Source organism: Falco naumanni, chromosome 10 (genome assembly GCF_017639655.2).
Source record: "Falco naumanni isolate bFalNau1 chromosome 10, bFalNau1.pat, whole genome shotgun sequence".
In the NCBI taxonomy this organism is placed as follows: domain Eukaryota; kingdom Metazoa; phylum Chordata; class Aves; order Falconiformes; family Falconidae; genus Falco; species Falco naumanni.
In genome coordinates this window covers 19,238,401-19,254,938 of record NC_054063.1, presented here as the reverse complement: position 1 = coordinate 19,254,938, position 16,538 = coordinate 19,238,401, and the positions used below count along the sequence as shown (strand labels likewise).

Here is a 16,538-nt window from a genome sequence, read left to right as displayed (position 1 = left end):
CGCCGCTGTGCGCCTGCGCCGCTGCCCTTGGCGCCTGCGCAGTGCGCGCGGGGTCAGGACGCCCCGGGTCCTTGGGGGAGGTGAGCGGGGGGGCCCGGGCGGCCGGGGGGGCTTGCGTGGGGTGCCCGGCAGCGCTGTCGTGGCTCGTCCTGGCCGCCGGGTCCCGCCTGGGAGAGAGGGTGCGGACCGGAGGCCTGGGAGCCCCCCCGGAGCCTGCCTGGGGCCGGGGTGTCGGGGTGGCTCGGTTCCTTGGGGCGGGGGGCTCTTGTCTTGGGTGCTGGAGGGTGGGGAGGGGGTTTGGAGTAGGGCTTTGGGTGCTATGGGGTGGGGGGTCTGCCTGGGTCTTTCGGCGGGGGGAGCGGGGTGCCCAGGACACCTGGGTCCTGTGTGTGTGTGGATAACTGGGTCCCTTGGGGGAGGGTGGGGGGGAACAGAGCGCCTGGGTCCCCTGGTGGGGCACGACAGGATGCCCGAGTCCTTTAGAGGAGGACGGGACACCTGGGTCCCTTGTGGGATGTGGGGGGACACCTGGGTCTCTTGGTGGGGGGATATTCGGGTCCCTTGTGGGAGGTGGGGGGCAGACAGGACACCTGGGTCCCTTGGCAGGGATATCTCTGGGTCCCTTGTGGGAAGGTGGTGGTGGGGCGACAACAGGACACCTAGGTCCCTTTTGGGAGGTGGGGGGACACCTGGGTCCCTTGGCAGGGGGATATCTGGGTCCCTTGTAGGAGGTGGGGGGCGGACAGGACACTTGGGTCCCTTGCGGGGACACGCACAGGGTGTCTGAGTCCCTTGGCGACACACACACCTGGGTCCCTTGGGGGAGGTGGAGGTGTGTGTCCAGATGCCAGGGACCCTTTGGGGGGGGGTGACAGGACACCTGAGGCCCTTGTTGGGGGATGTCAGGATGTCTGGGTCCCATGGTGGGGTAGGACACCTTGGTCCCTTCTAGAGGAACAGGATGCCTGGGTCCCTTGGTGGGGGGACAGGACACATGGGTCCCTTCAGAGGGGGGCAGGATGCCTGGGTCCTTTTGGGGGGTGGGTTGGCAGCAGGCCATGTGGGTCCTTTGGTGGGGTAAACAGGACACCTTGGAGGAGGGTGACAGGATGCCTGGTCCTTGGTGGGAGGAGGGGTGCCTCGAGGCTTGGGGTCTCTTCTGGTGGAGGGGTGGGGGCTGGGACATCTGGCTCCCCTGTGGGAAGTGGGGGGGCCAGCACCGCCCCCCCCCCCCCAGCTGCTGGCTGGCCCAGCACCTGAGGGCTGGCAGCGAGCGTCAGGCCAGACCCCTCTGCCGGCAGCAGGACCGGCCATGGCAGCGCTGCGTTTGCTGTACCGGGCTGCCCGCGCAGGTAAGAGTCACGCCGGCCCCCCCGTTGGCCCCCTTTCCCCAGCCTGAGCCCCCCCCCTCACCCCTCTGTCTGCCCTACCCCCAGGCCCACCAGCCCCCCCGGGCTACCTGCGCCCGCTCAGCACCAGCCACCCTCGGGACTCCTACAGTGAGTAGGGGCGTGCTGCCCCCCCGGCCCTTCCCTCCTGCCCCGTGTCCCCTCCGCCGGCTGGGCCCAGCTTCCCTCTCCCTGCAGAGTACGTCAACGTCCAGGAGCCAGCCATGGACATGCGATCCATCACTGACCGTGCTGCCCAGACCCTGCTGTGGACAGAGCTCTTCCGAGGTGAGGCCTGGAGCTGGCTCGATGCAGCCGCTGGCGGATCAAACCCCTCTCAACCTCCCCACGTACAGCCCCCGGCTCATCTGTGGGGTGCCGGTCCCCCTGAGCATGCCAGCACATCCCCCCTCCCCCCCCCCGCTCCATCTTCCAGGCCTGGCCATGACGCTGAGCTACCTTTTCCGGGAACCGGCCACCATCAACTACCCATTTGAGAAAGGCCCGCTGAGCCCACGCTTCCGCGGGGAGCACGCCCTGCGCCGCTACCCCTCTGGAGAAGAAAGGTGCATCGCCTGCAAGCTCTGCGAAGCTGTCTGTCCAGCGCAGGTGAGCCTTCATCACCCTCATCTTCCTCCCTCTGGCTCTGGGGGTCAGCAGGCTGCCCAGCGCGGGAGCTGACGGTGTCCCCCGGCCCTGTGGCAGGCGATCACCATCGAGGCCGAGCCCCGAGCTGACGGTAGCCGCCGCACCACCCGCTATGACATCGATATGACCAAGTGCATCTACTGCGGGTTCTGCCAGGAGGCCTGCCCCGTGGACGCCATCGTGGAGGTGAGTGCGGAGCCCCCCTGCCTGGGGCGGCACAGGGGTCTGGTGAGCCTTGAGGGCAAATGTCTCCCATCCCGGCAGGGCCCCAACTTTGAGTTCTCGACGGAGACGCATGAGGAGCTGCTCTACAACAAGGAGAAGCTGCTCAACAACGGCGATAAGTGGGAGGCAGAGATTGCGGCCAACATCCAGGCTGATTACCTGTACCGGTGACAGCCGGGTCTCCTCCCCACTCCCCTAATAAAGGGTCTGGGGGGGCTTTGCCACCCCTGTCCGTGTTGGGGGCTCTGGTCCCTTCCTAACCCAAAGCTCCGGCTTTCTCTGTGTCTCTTCCTTTCTGGCACTGGGGCAGGGGAGGGGTCCAACCCCCCTTCCCTGAGCCCCTGGGGTATTTTGGGGAGGGGAGCAGGGGTCCTGGGGGTGCCATCACCCGTGCCAGGCTGGGGACACAGGAATGGGGGGGGGGGGAAGCGAGTGGCAGTGGCGAGGCAGGCTGGGGTGGGGAGTGCGTGGGGGGCAGGCAGGGGCAAGGGGCGAGTGCGTGCCCCTCTCCCCGGGAGGGGATGCCCTGCCTGCAGCCAGCCCCCGCGGCTGGGGGTGGGGGGGCCCTGGTGGTACCGGCTCCGGGAGGTGGCAGGGGGTGTGTGTGGGGGTGGGTCTCATTTCCATGCTCCACGGGGGATGGCGGTGCGGGTGGGGGGGGGGGGGGGTGGGGTGTTCTGGCTCCGTGCTCCCGGGCCTTCAGGGTCCCGGTGGCGGAGGGGGGGGGGGGGGGGGCGGGCCGGTCCCTCCCCGCGGCCGGGCCCTTCCTGGGGAAGGAGGAAGTGCCGAGCCCGCCCCGCGCTCCCGGGTAGGGGCGGGCGGCTCCCGCGGCGGGGGGTCCCGGGCGGCGGGGGGGCCGGGGCAGCCCCGGGGGGCGGCCAGTGCCCGGCGCGGGGGATGCGGTGGCGCTGACTCAGCTGCAGCTGAGCGGGGCGGGCGCGGGGGCCGCACACGGGACCGCGGCGGGGGGGGGGAGCATGGCCGGGGGGATCTGGAAAGTATTTTGCAAGCCCGGTGCTGGGAAGAGCCGCGTGGGACCGGGGCGGGTCACTTCCCCCTGGGCAGAGCTCCGGGGACACCCCGGCTCGCCGCTGCAGGAGCCCGGCTGGCCCCCCAGCCCTGCTGCAGACCCCCGGGGGACCCCCAGCCTTGCTGCGCACACCCCCAGCCCCACTGGAAGCCCCGGGGTGTCCCCCCGCTCCCCCCCCCCCCCCCCCCCGCCAGCCTCCCTGCCATCTGCAGGGTTCCCCCCCCCCCAACCCCACTGCCACCCCCGGGGTACCCCCCAACCCCACTGCCACCCCCCGAGGTGACCCCCCCAGCGCCACTGCCAGCTCCCCCCTAGTCCTCACCTCCTCCCTCTTGCCCCCCAGGCGGGTGCCCTTGTGCCTCCGCACCCCAGGGCGGGAGTGGGGTCCCCGGGGGACACCATGGGGTCCCTGTTCCGCAGCGAGGAGGTCTGCCTGGCCCAGCTCTTCCTCCAGTCTGCCTCGGCCTACAGCTGCGTCAGTGAGCTGGGCGAGCGCGGGCTGCTCGAGTTCAGGGACGTACGTAGGGGTTGGGGGGCTGCAGGGGGGTTTGGGGTGCCATGGGTGCAGGGGGGTTGGTCTGGGTGGGGATGGGTGCCCTGGGTGCAAGGGGATGGGTACAGGTGGCTCAGGGTGCTCTGGGTGCAGGGGTGTTAGTCTGGGTGGGTTTGGGGTGCCATGGGTGCAGTGGGGTTGGGGTGGGTGGTTTGGGGTGCCATGGGTGCAGTGGGGTTGGGGTGGGTGGTTTGGGGTGCCATGGGTGCAGTGGGGTTGGGGTGGGTGGGTTTGGGTGCCATGGGTGCAGTGGGGTTGGGGTGGGTGGGTTTGGGTCCCATGGGTGCAGTGGGGTTGGGGTGGGTGGGTTTGTGTGCCATGGGTGCAGTGGGGTTGGGGTGGGTGGGTTTGTGTGCCATGGGTGCAGTGGGGTTGGGGTGGGTGGTTTGGGGTGCCATGGGTGCAGGGGGTTGGTCTGGGTGGGTTTGGGTGCCCTGGGTGCAGCAGGGTTGGGGTAGATGCTTTGGGGTGCCCTGGGTGCAGGGAATGGTCGCAGGTGGTTTGGGGTGCCCTGGGTGCAGAAAGTTTGGGATGGGTGCTTTGGGGTGCCGCGGGTGCAGGGGGTTTGAGGTGGGTGGTTTGGGGTTCAAGGGATAGATGCAGGTGGGCTTGAGGTGCCATAGGTGTAGGGGTGTTGCTCTTGGGGGGTTTGGGCCCCCTGGTTGCAGGCATTGGGGGGGGGTTGGCTTGGGGTGCAGTTGGTGCAGAGGGTTTGGGGTTCAGTGGATGCAAGGAATGGATGCAGGGGATTTGGGGTACTGTGGGTGCAGAGAGTGCGGGTGTTTTGGGGTGCTGTGGGTTTAGCCTGGTGGCTTTGGGGTGCCATAGGTGCAGGGGGTGGATGTGGGTGGCTTGAGGTACCATGGATGCAGAGGGCTTGGGGTGGGTGGTTTGGGGTGCCATGTGTGCAGGGGACTGGATTTGGGTGGTTTGGGGTGCTCTGGGTGCAGGGGGTGGGTGCAGGTGGCTTGGGGTGCCCTGTTCCCTCTGGGGCCGCGCTGTGACTGTGCCCCCCTGGCAGCTGAACCCCAACGTGAGTGCCTTCCAGCGGCGCTTCGTGGGCGAGGTGCGGCGCTGCGAGGAGATGGAGAAGACCTTCAGTGAGTGCCGGGGGGGCTCGGGTCTGGCTCTTTGGGGGGCTGCTCCAGGGGGGTGCCCCCCCCTCCCCGACCCCCCCACCATCTGACGGTGGCTCTCGCAGCCTTCCTGCAGCAGGAGCTGCGGGGTGCCGGGCGGGTGCTGGGGCCGTGCCCGGAGAGCCCGCGGGCGCCGCTGGCGCGGGAGGCACTGCGGGTGCAGGAGCAGTCGGAGCAGCTGGCGCAGGAGCTGCGGGAGGTCAGCCACAACCGCGCTTCCCTGCGTGGGCGCCTGCGGGAGCTACGCCAGTACCTGCACGTCCTGCGCGAGGGCCAGCGCTTCACCAGCCTGCCGGTGGGTCCGGGGAGGGGGCTCGCCATCCTGGTGGGGGCTGCCCTGCGCCCCGCTTGCCCCCCGCAGCCTCACCTCTGTGCTCCCCATCACCACAGGCCCCGCTGGGCTCCCCACCGCGGCCCCGGGCGCTCTCCGAGCGGGAGCCCATCCTCGATCCCTCCCTGCACCAGCACCTCGACCGCAAGATCAAGTAAGAGGGGCTGTGTGTGGGGCGGGGGTTGGAGCGGGGCCGTGGGGCAGTGGTGTGGCCGTGGGGTGGTGGGCTTGGCTGTAGGATGAGAGTTGGAGAGGGGCCGTGGGGCAGTGGTGTGGCTGTGGGGCGGTGGGCATGGCTGTAGAGTGAGGGTTGGAGATGAGCCGTGGGGCAGAGGTGTGGCCGTGGGGCATGGCTGGAGGATGAGGACTGGGGAAGGGCCATGGGGCAGGGGTCTGGCCATGGGGTGGGGGCAGCAGCAGAGCCGTGCTCGTCCCAACACCCTCGCCGTGTCCCTGCAGCTTTGTGGCCGGTGTAATTCACCCATGGCGGGTGAGCGCCTTCGAGCGGCTGCTGTGGCGCGCCTGCCGCGGCTACCTGGTGGCCAGCTTCGTGGAGATGCCGGAGCCCATGGAGGACCTGGCCACGGTGAGCAGGGCACTGGGGTGGGGGCTGGCAGGGAAGAGGGGCCAGGACAACTGGGGCTGACATGGGCTGTGCTGTCTCCAGGGCGAGAGCATCACCTGGGTCATCTTCCTCATCTCCTACTGGGGTGAGCAAATCGGGCAGAAGATCCGCAAGATCTCAGACTGGTGAGCCAGGGGCCCCACGCCACGCATCCGGCCAGGCAGAGGTTTATTTAGCAAGACCCACTCTGGATCCCCGCGACGGGGACAGGCTGGGCCACCTTGGGGAGCTCTGGTCCCCCTGACACGGTGGTGTCCGTCTGTCCCAGCTTCCACTGCCACATGTACCCCTACCCGGAGAGCGAGGCCAGCCGGGCGGACACCATGAGCGGGCTGCACAGCCAGATCCAGGACCTCAGCGTGGTTAGCTGGGCACTATAGTGGGGACCGGGGGGGCCATGGGGGGTCCCCCGTCCCTGACCTGTGCTGGGCACCCGCAGGTGCTGGAGGAGACGGAGCAGTACCTGGCACAGGTTCTGGACAAGGTGGCGCTGGCGCTGCCCACCTGGCGGGTGCAGGTGCAGAAGATGAAGGCCATCTACCTCATCCTCAACCAGTGCAGCTTTGATGTCACCGAGAAGTGCCTCATCGCTGAGGTCTGGTGCCCCGTGAGGGACCTCACGCAAGTGCAGGACGCCCTGCGCCAGGGATCGGTGGGTTGCTTGGTGTTACCATGTCCTTGTGCCAGGGTTTGTTCGGTGTCCCCATGCTCAGGGTTGCTCGGTGTCCCCATCCGTGTCCTCGTGCCGGGGTGCGAGGCAGGGGGTGCCCTGTGTCAGGCACTGGGTGCTTTCCCCACAGTACAAGAGCGGCTCGAGCGTGGAGTGCTTCGTGCAGCGCATCCCCACCTCGGAGAACCCCCCCACCCTCATCCGCACCAACAAGTTCACTGCTGGCTTCCAGAGCATTGTGGACGCCTACGGGGTGGCCAGCTACCAGGAGGTGAACCCCGGTAAGGCCCCCCGACCCCCTGCAGCATCCCAGACTGGTGGGGGGGGACACCCTGTGTGACATGATCCCTGTGTCCCTGCAGCGCCCTACGCCATCATCACCTTCCCCTTCATCTTCGCCATCATGTTTGGGGACGTGGGGCATGGCCTGCTCATGTTCCTCTTCGCTCTCTGGATGGTGCTGTACGAGAACAGCCCCAGCCTGCAGCAGGCCAGCAACGAGGTGAGCGGGACGTGGTTGGGGGTGTGGGGACCTGGTTGAAGGTGTGGGATGGGGGTGGTAGTACAGGACAAAGGCAGTATGGGGCAGGGTTGGAGGTGTGGGAGGGGGACAGTGTGGGGCATGGGAGGTGGTAGATGCAGGAGCCATGTTTGCCCCCACCAGATCTGGCTGACGTTCTTCGAGGGGCGCTACCTCATCCTGCTTATGGGGGCCTTCTCCATCTACACTGGCTTCATCTACAATGAGTGCTTCAGCAAAGCCACTGTCATCTTCCCCTCTGCCTGGAGCGTGGCCGCCATGGCCAACCACTCCTCCTGGAGGTGTGACTCCCAGTCCCCCAGTGAACCCTGCCTGTGTCCCTGCCTGTACTGACACCCCCTGCTCTACCCACAGCTCTGCCTACCTTGCCACCCACCCATCCCTCACCTTGGATCCCAACATCACCGGCGTCTTCCGAGGGCCCTATCCTTTCGGGATCGACCCAGTGAGTGTCCTGTGGGGGAGAGGATGGGGTGGGACCCTCGGTGGGGTGGCCCAGAGTCTCACCCACCTTGTCCACGACAGATCTGGAGCTTGGCCACCAACCACCTCAACTTCCTCAACTCCTTCAAGATGAAGATGTCCGTGGTGCTGGGCATCGTGCACATGGGTTTCGGTGTCCTGTTGGGGGTCTTCAACCATGTGTGAGTCCCTGTGGCTGTGGGATCTGGCCACCCATGATCATGCTAAAGGGACTGGACTCACCCGGGTGGGGTGGGTGAGTGGAGTCCTGGACCCCTACATTTGGGTGGGAGCCCAGGTCACGCGAGGGTGTGCCATGCTGGGCTGAGCTTGGCTGATGTCCCCCTGCCCAGGCACTTCCAGCAGCGGCACCGGTTGGTGCTGGAGCTCCTGCCCGAGATGGTTTTCCTCCTGGCGCTCTTTGGCTACCTCGTCTTTCTTATCTTCTACAAGTGGGTGAAGTTCAGTGCCGCCGACTCCCTGGTAGCCCCCAGCATCCTCATCCACTTCATCGACATGTTCCTCTTCACCTCCAACGCTGACAACCTCCCACTCTACCAGGGGCAGGTAGCACCCCACCAAGATGGGGGGCACCCACCCAGGGACCCAGTGCCTACCCTTCCCCTTGCCCAGGCTGGGAGCGATGGGGAGCCCTGTGGGGGCTGCTGTGGTGGTGGTGGGGGTCTCCCGCTGTGTCATGGGTGGGGCTGTTCTCAGCTTGGGTGGCTGGTGCCGTGGAGGACACTGATCTGGTACCCCTGTGCCGCAGGTGCCGGTGCAGACCGTGCTGGTGGTGCTGGCGCTGGCATCGGTGCCTGTCCTGCTCCTGGGGACACCGCTGTACCTGTGCTGCCGGCAGCGCACGCGGAGGACCGGTCGCCCTGCGGTGAGGCTGGGGTCGGGGTGGTGGGGCTTGGGCAGGGGGGTGCGGTGGGGTCTCACCACTGGTGCCATCGCCTTGCAGCTGGTGACGGCGGGGGAGCAGGAGCCACTGCTGGAGGGGCAGAAGGCTGGCAACTCTGTCAATGCCACCAAGGAGGACGTGGAGAGCGGGGGGCACAGCCCTGACGCTGAGGTGAGGGGAACTGGTCTGGTGGTCTTGGCTGGTGTGGTGGGGGTGGCTGTGCCCCGCCGCTGACATCCTGTGACCCTTCCGTCCCTGCAGCACCTGGACTTTGCCGAGATCTTCATGCACCAGGCGATCCACACCATCGAGTACTGCCTGGGCTGCATCTCCAACACCGCATCCTACCTGCGGCTCTGGGCACTCAGCCTGGCCCATGCCCGTGAGTCCCCCCGGTCCCCTGCGTGCCCTGCCCCGGGGCTGGGCTGAGCCTCAACCCCTCTGCCTGTCCCTGTCCCCCCCTTCCTAGAGCTGTCAGAGGTCCTATGGACCATGGTGATGCGCAACGGCTTCGTGCGGCTGAACTACGTGGGCGGTGTGGTGCTGGTGCCCGTCTTCGCCGCCTTCGCCGTGCTGACCGTGGCGATCCTGCTGGTGATGGAGGGGCTCTCCGCCTTCCTCCACGCCCTGCGCCTGCACTGGTGAGCCTGGCTGAGGGCGTGGGGTGCCGGTGGGATGGGGTGACTGATCCCCCCCAGCGCCACTCCTCACCGGCCACTCTCCTCGGCAGGGTGGAGTTTCAGAATAAGTTTTACGTGGGCGCCGGGTACAAGCTGTGCCCCTTCACCTTCGCCTCTGACACCTGGGAGTAGAGTCGTCCTGCGCGGGTCCCGCTGGGGGCTCAGGGCATCGGCCGGACCCAGTCCCCACCCTGCTGCAGGCAGCTCAGCCAGGGGGGCTGGGGGGCAGCGTTGTCCCCCCAAATCCCCAAGGCTGAGGGGCCACGGGGGTCCGGTTGCAGCATCCTCCCCATTCCCTCCTCGGCAGCGAATAAAGCTGTTCCCGTGGCTCGTCCCCACCTCCGCGTCTCCATCCCCTCTGCCATGGGCTGGGTCGGGGGTCCCGGCATCTGTGCCCCCACCCATCACTGCTGCCCGTAGCCGAAGGTGGGGGCCGTGGTGGGGCCATAGGTGCTGAGCGGGGGGAAGGTGGGCAGGGGGTAGGGCAGGGTGCAGGGCTTGGCCCCCACATAGACACTGCGGGGGCAGGCGAGGGGTTGGAAGGGGGGTGCGGGCAGCTCAGGGAAGCCGGGGGGAGCTGCTGGTGGGGCTGGTTGGGGGGGGTACGGCGGCAGCCAGTCCTCCATGGCTGCGAGGAGCCCCTGCGGGGGGGAGAGACAGCAACAGGGGGTGGTCAGTCCCCCCTCCAGCCCCCCTACCTTTCTCCTGCTTCTCAGGGCGGGAGGGCAGCGCGGTGGCTCGGGCACGGGGCATTGCACCCAGCAGGGACCCTGCTGGCACCCCGCACCTGCAAGAGAGATGGGGGGCTCAGGCGGGGGGGTGGCATGGAGCCCCTTATCGTGGTGTCAGAGCGGGGGGGCCTTACCACGGCTCAGGGTCACCGTCCCGAAAGCCCTTGGCAAAGGGGTTGCTGGCGATTTTCAGCTGGGTGATCTGTGGAAGGGAGCAGGGTCAGGGGGTCTCTGGGGGCGTCCCCCATGTCCCCCCGCCCTGGAGCTCACCCGGTGGTTCTGGTAAGCCGTCACCGCCATGAACTGGGTCTCGGGGAAGCTGAAGGACTTGAAGTTCTGGTGGGCAAAGCGCTCACTGTCCCGTCGCGGGTCCACGAAGACCACATGGAAGCGGGGCTGGTAGCGGTGCATGGAGTTGAGGATGATCTGGGGAGGGGGGAATAGGGGGAGTGGGCAGGACCCACTCCGTGCAGGGGCGCATCGTGTCCTCCTGCACTGCCCGCCCCAGGGATAGGTCCTCACGTGGCCGTTGTCATCCAGGAGGTTGTTGGTCAGCTTGAGCTTGTCGAAGGAGACGATCTGCCGCATCCACTGGGCGCCCTTGGCTGGGGAGTCGGGGTGGAAGTGGACGCGGCCGGGGGCTGCCGGGTCAGCCCGTCCCGCTGCCAGCCAGGAGGAGCTGTGGAAGGCATACCTGCGGGGCAGGGGGGCTCAGCACTACCCCAGGATCCGGCCCCCCCCAGCATCCCCATCACCCAACCTGTATCTCTTGTCATCCAGCGGGATGAAGTCCATGAGCAAGACATAGTCAGCCAGCGGGTCCAGCCCCGACAGCTTCACCTGGAAGGTGGGAAACATCCTCCTGCGAGGAGGGGGGGGGTAGGAAGGAGGTGCCCCCCACCCGGCAGCCTCCCTGTCCTGCTCTGGTACTTACCTGCCTGCCTTGGTGACGATCATCTCGGTGCCCAGGCGGTTGAACTCCTCCCAGAGGCTGCCCATCTCCAGCCGTGCCGTGGCGTGGCACACGCGCCGGTTCTTGCTGCTGGTCCCCGGCCCCTCACCTGCCCACCCGAGGCCAGTGCCGCAGGGGGGCCCCTCGCCTGGCCCCCCCAGGAAGGCTGCGGAGAGGGGAAGGGGTGTTGCAAGAGGCCTGATCCTGCACCCCAGATGTGCACCACCAGCTGCCCCATCACATCCTTCCCCCCTGGAGGGGGTGGGAGGACCGGGGAGTCCCTACTGGGGTTTTATCCCCCTCCCCATTGCAACCCCAGTTGCTCGTGGGTCTGGGTGACTCACTGCACCCCAAAACACCATGGAACCCCACTGCTGGGTAGGGGGGAGCATTGCCGTGGGGGGGGTTTACCTGCCATGTGTTCTGTGGGTGGGCAAGCGGCAGCTGTGGCTCCGTCCCCCAGCACGGCGGCAGTGGGGACCCCACCGAAGACCCCTCCCCGTGCAGCGCCAGCTCTGGACTGTCCCCCGCAGCCTGCCGGGGGTTTTATGCCCCAGCTAGGGGTGGAGAGGCGGGGGCTGGAGCTGCAGCGGTCCTTGGGGGCTGGAGCACGGCCCCCTTCCCCGACTTGCCTTCACGCCTTGATGCGATGATGATGGACGGGAGGCGAGCGGTGGCTCTGGGGTGGCTGGGAGCATCGCTGATCCCCCACTGCATTTCAGGGTACACTGGGCTGGGGAGAGACAACTCTCCTTGGGTCTCCTTGTCCCCCTCATGTCACACATCTGGGCAGGGGGAGATGGGGGGCTGCTCCGACCATCTCTCTCCCCTGGGCAAAACCCGTCCCGGCACATGGCAGCCGCTCGTGCGCCAGCAGCTCAGCCGACAGCTGCCGCCAACACCTGGTATTAAAGCGCAGGGAGGTGTTGAGGCATCCGCAACGTGCCGGCTGTTTGTGCAAAGCCTCTGCAGGTCGGTGGTGGGGGAGGAAAGTGCTCCCCCTGCCCTGCACCCATCCTGAATGCCGGTCCTGTCTCTGCACTGGTACCCAGGACCCCCAGTCCTGCCCTGGGGCTAAGCCCCCCTTCCCCCACACCTCCCATCACGATGCTCAATACCAGCCTGACAGCAGGAGATGGATGGGGACAAGCTGGTGCTGCAGGGGCAAGGGATGCATGTGGGGAGGTGACTGACACAGGGTCAGGGGGCTGGGGCATGGGGGAAGCAGAGGAGCTACTCTGGAGCCCCCCACTCCCCTCTGAACTGCAACGGGGCTGAGGACACCATCTCTGCACACCACGGGAGTGTATTTGGAGGTGATGAGGGATGCTGGGGCTCTGGGGACAGGTCTGGAGGGAACAGTGGGCATCTTCATGGGGATGCTGATGAGTTTGTGTCCCCAGTGGTACCTCGGTGATGGTGGCACTGGGCAAGGGCTGAAATCCCTCCCTGCTTTGCACAGAGCTGGCTGTTTTCTCCAAACTGGGACCCAGCCTTTGCTTCTGCTTTGGGGTTGGTGCTTCAGTCCTTCCCGCGGCCAGCGTAACAGAGAAGAAACCCTCTGGCCCCCGTGTGCTGCAGGGTGGCCAAGGAGGCTGTGTGGGCAGCACTGGCTTTTGGGACTGGGACTGATGCAAATGGGGCAGGGACCATCTCCCCAAGCCCCCCGTGTCCATTACATCCCCGCACGTGTCCCACACCCTGCGGTGCTGGCTCGGCTCCATCCATCTCCCGCTGTCAGCTGGTCCATGGCTGCAGGACTGGTATTGAGCGGGGAGATGAGGAGGTGCGAGAGGCAGTGCTGACAGCAGGGGGGCGGATGGAGGGGGCTCAGCCCCAGGCAGGACCGCACCTGCCAGGACTCTTCTACGGTATCACGCTGGGCTCTGCAGCTCCTGTAGCTGATTTTTCTGCTGGAGAGAAAGGAAAAGGTGAGGGTGCTGCCCTGGGAGGGTTTTTAACCCCAAACGCTGCCCAGATGGTGGGGGTTTGCTCACAGTGGTGCACTGTTGGGGAAGGGCAGCCTCTGGCTCCAAGTCTGTAAAACACCAGTTCTCAGTGTCGGAGGTGATGTCTAACCCAACCCTGCTTTGAGCGGTTTTTCCTCGCTGAGAACAGAGGGAGAGCCTCTGTCTGGCTGGGCTCTGGTGTGAATCCATCTGACTTTTCCTTTCCTTTTGTGTTTGTCTCTGGGAAGTGTCAGCCTGGCTGCCCTGCCTGGTGCTCAGCCGAGGGTGTGGGTCAGGGCTTTCCGTGCCTAAGCTAATTCCCGTTCTGCAGAATACATCTGACCTGATGCCACAGTGGTTTCTGCTGCTCTGGGCACTCACCCTTTGCTTGGTGGGAAGAGGATGTAGGAAGAGGTACCCTGCACCTCCTGTTGGGCTTGGGAATCTCCATTAGAGCTGCCAGAGACAGGGCCAGCCTTAGAGCTTTCCTTCATCCCTTCAGAAGGGCCCTTTTCCCCTCTCGACGCCCCTTTCAGTCCTTCATCACTCTCCTCATCTCATCCTTTGCATCACCTTCTTTCCAGTTCTGGGCACCTCTCCCTCAGGCTCTCATTTTTCCCTTATGGCTGGTGTGTTTCTAGCACGATGGGTGGAAGAAGGTAAATATCATCAAGAAGGAGGGCACAAGGGCTGTGGGCTGCTTCAGTCCCCAGCGGGGCTGAAAAGCAAAATCCCCTGGAAGTCCTCTCCAACTGGAGGAAGGACAGGAAGGTGACCATGAATAGCCAGCGTGGAGGTACCAAGGACAAGTCATGCCTGACCAACCTGAGCGCCTTGGGCACTGGGAGGACTGATGGCTGTGTGGACAATAAGAGTAGCAGACAGCATTTACCTCGACTTTAGCAAGGTCACCATGATCTGTTGGCTCCTTGCAGCCAAACTGGTGAGCTATGGTTTGAGTATAAGAAATATAAAATGGTTAGAAAGGTGGTTCATTGTCTATGGTGCTCCTGGGTCTGCTGATGGACCCTGTTACCAGCCCTGGCTCAGCTCCTGCGGGACTGTGCCCCATTGGCAAGGTCTCCCTCAGCTCCTTGGCATGATCATGTCAAACATGGCACTTGTGGAGCTGCAAGTGTCCCTGAAATGCTCAGAGTGGACGTGAAAGATGAGGTGTTGTTCTGTGGTTTGCTCTGAAGGGAGCCCAAAGCCCCGTTGCTCACTCCAGCTGAGGTCATCTCCTCTGGGTACGTTCTCCAAACTCAGAAGTGCGGAGAAAAGATAATGACCTGCTTTGGGCTTTGGCACTCTCCTGGGGCTCAAAAAGATGTACAGTCCCCAGATCCCCAGGTTAGGTGAAATAGCAAGGGTGTTTGCCAGCGGTGGTTTGTTTTCAAGCTCCCCTGCAGAGCTTCAGGCAGGCACATCTTCACATCGATCTCCAAGAGCATCAGGAGGGAAGCAGAGGTAGTGCTGAGGTGTGAGGGTTGATGTCTTCAGCTCCGTGTACCAGACCCATGACAAGGACAGTGTATGCTGAGGACCCATCTCCTGCAGTTTTCTCTTGCAGAAAAGAAACAGCTCCTGTCTTCATCTCCTGCCCTATCTGCAGGGTCCTGGGCTTTGCTTCTTCATGATACTCTGGACTTTCCACCAAAACCAGGGAGCTGGCTGTCCTCTGTCCTCACCACACAACTGCTAAGGTGGCAGGTCTGGAGACACCCTGTTGGAGAGGGCACCCAGGAAGCTTCCTCCCTCATTGACCACAAAGGGTTCTGGGATGAGGATCAGAAGCTTTCCTGTGAAGAATTTTTAGTGAGCTTACCATTGCTGAGACCAGGCAAGTCCAAAAGACAATTTTTTCCCCAAACATATTTTCAAGAAGAGATTGCTCAGCTGCGGGAGTTGCTCATTTCCATTTGAAGACTCTAGGAGCAGGCAGGAGACCCAGGGAAAGCTTCTATAGCCAGAGCAGTGCATCAGGAGTGGGGGAAACCTTCAGAAACTTCTGTGCTGGGTTTCGTGGTTAGGAAGACATCCCAGCAAAGAGGGAAGAAGCAGGTGGTTGGCCAGTGTCGATGAGAGGGTGAACAATGTCCTTGGCGCTGTGGAAGTACCTCTCTTCTGTGGTTCAGGTTGAGCTGGATGATCTCGAAGTCCCAGACTGAACAGTAACACGGGATGAAATGCAGCACTAAGGTAAAGCTACTCAGGTGTGTAACTTCCCTACAGCCTTTCCCAAAGGTCACTGCTGAGCATCGAGAAGCGAGGCAGAGGACCGGGCACCACGCTGTGCCCTGGCACTGCACAGCCTGAGCAAAGCTTTGCTTTTACAGCACCCCGCTTGTTTCACCCGTGCGGTGATGTGACTTTTGGCAAGCCGTTTCTAATTGATCGGTGCCTAAACTCTTCCTTTAGATCCTGTATGATTGTCTCTGTGCAGGTCCCACTGGATAGAGGGTTTTCCACTTGAGAGGTACCTGCCTGTTGTAGAAGAAACCTCCAGCACGCATCCAACTGATGACACAAAGCAACTGCACCCAAGTGACCAGGTTCATCTTAATGGGGTTCACAGAGGACCCGGTGACTCAGGTCATACTCTTCCTGATATTTCTGCTCACCTACCTCATCACTGTCCTGGGGAACCTTGGGATGATGGTGTTAATCAGGGCCAGCCCTCAGCTCCACTCCCCCATGTATTATTTCCTGGGCAACCTGGCTTTTGTAGACCTCTGTTCTTCCACCGTCATCACCCCCAAGATGTTAGTTGACTTCATATCAGAGAAGAAGGGCATTGCTTATGCTGGGTGTATGGCTCAGGTATTCATTTTTGATCTTTTTGGGATAACCGAGTGCTTCCTGCTGGCTACAATGGCGTATGACCGTTACGTGGCCATTTGCCATCCCCTGGTGTATCCCCTTGTCATGTCCCCAGAATGCTGTTTCCAGCTGGTGACTGGGTCATATCTCATGGGGTTGATAAATGGCACGGGGCAGACTATCGGCATGTCCAGGTTATCCTTCTGCAGCTCCAGTGTCATTGACCTGTTCTTCTGTGACATTTCCGCTCTGATATCACTCTCAACTACAGACATCACCCTCAGCCACGCTATCCTAAGAACTTCAGCATCTTTATTTGGTGCATCCAGCATCCTGGTTATCCTGGTCTCCTACACGGCCGTCATCTCCACCATCCTGAGCATCAGTTCAGCCAAGGGCAAGCACAAAGCCTTCTCTACCTGCAGCTCCCACCTCATCACTGTGAGCATCTTCTATGGGACATCATTTTTTATGTACTTAAAGCCCAGCTCAGACAGCTCAAGAGGAGGAGATAAATGGGCTGTGGTCCTCTACACCGTGGTGACTCCCATGCTGAACCCGTTCATCTACAGCCTGAGGAATAAGGACGTGAAGGAGGCTTTGAGGAGACTTGCAAAAATAAAATGATCTTGAATGTTCTAAATTTATGGTCAGATAGAATCGAGATGCACTCAGCCTTTTGTTAAATATCTCAGATCGACAACATTTTTGGTGTCTTAAAAGATTTACTTAAAAGATTTTATCACTTTGATTTACATGATATGCTAGCTATTTCAATATCAGCAGCTGAGAATACTAATAATTTAACTCCTCCAGATGTTGGTAATTATATTTAGTAGTTAATTTAACCTAATAAAGACACAGGTAGAGAACTACAAGCATGCACTTCTCAT

The 16,538-nt window shown here is 63.3% G+C and overlaps 4 protein-coding genes across 4 annotated transcripts; 3 read left to right on the top strand and 1 right to left on the bottom strand.

Annotated features, from left to right (window-relative positions):
- The first annotated feature begins 3 nt into the window (after positions 1 to 3).
- NDUFS8 (NADH:ubiquinone oxidoreductase core subunit S8) lies at positions 4 to 2,527 on the top strand. The gene is made up of 7 exons (XM_040609700.1): positions 4 to 80; positions 1,305 to 1,352; positions 1,437 to 1,499; positions 1,587 to 1,676; positions 1,825 to 1,997; positions 2,094 to 2,222; positions 2,301 to 2,527. The coding sequence occupies exons 2-7, from the start codon at positions 1,313 to 1,315 to the stop codon at positions 2,430 to 2,432; spliced, it is 627 nt and encodes a 208-aa protein (XP_040465634.1). The 5' UTR covers positions 4 to 80; positions 1,305 to 1,312; the 3' UTR covers positions 2,433 to 2,527.
- Positions 2,528 to 3,023: 496 nt separating this feature from the next.
- Positions 3,024 to 9,531, top strand: TCIRG1 (T cell immune regulator 1, ATPase H+ transporting V0 subunit a3). Its single transcript, XM_040609605.1, has 20 exons — positions 3,024 to 3,069; positions 3,635 to 3,808; positions 4,866 to 4,944; positions 5,046 to 5,275; positions 5,371 to 5,465; positions 5,771 to 5,897; positions 5,979 to 6,061; positions 6,205 to 6,298; positions 6,376 to 6,588; positions 6,737 to 6,887; positions 6,969 to 7,108; positions 7,271 to 7,428; positions 7,502 to 7,592; positions 7,673 to 7,791; positions 7,963 to 8,176; positions 8,379 to 8,495; positions 8,574 to 8,684; positions 8,775 to 8,895; positions 8,983 to 9,154; positions 9,244 to 9,531. The coding sequence occupies exons 2-20, from the start codon at positions 3,692 to 3,694 to the stop codon at positions 9,323 to 9,325; spliced, it is 2,514 nt and encodes an 837-aa protein (XP_040465539.1). The 5' UTR covers positions 3,024 to 3,069; positions 3,635 to 3,691; the 3' UTR covers positions 9,326 to 9,531.
- Positions 9,532 to 9,597: 66 nt separating this feature from the next.
- Positions 9,598 to 11,294, bottom strand: TBX10 (T-box transcription factor 10). Its single transcript, XM_040608874.1, has 8 exons — positions 11,288 to 11,294; positions 10,859 to 11,042; positions 10,685 to 10,786; positions 10,447 to 10,618; positions 10,195 to 10,350; positions 10,059 to 10,126; positions 9,892 to 9,980; positions 9,598 to 9,821 (listed from the first exon to the last, which is right to left on the bottom strand). The coding sequence occupies exons 1-8, from the start codon at positions 11,292 to 11,294 to the stop codon at positions 9,598 to 9,600; spliced, it is 1,002 nt and encodes a 333-aa protein (XP_040464808.1).
- Positions 11,295 to 15,345: 4,051 nt separating this feature from the next.
- LOC121095193 (olfactory receptor 5G3-like) lies at positions 15,346 to 16,272 on the top strand. The gene has a single exon (XM_040609679.1). The coding sequence runs from the start codon at positions 15,346 to 15,348 to the stop codon at positions 16,270 to 16,272; it is 927 nt and encodes a 308-aa protein (XP_040465613.1).
- Positions 16,273 to 16,538: the final 266 nt, after the last annotated feature.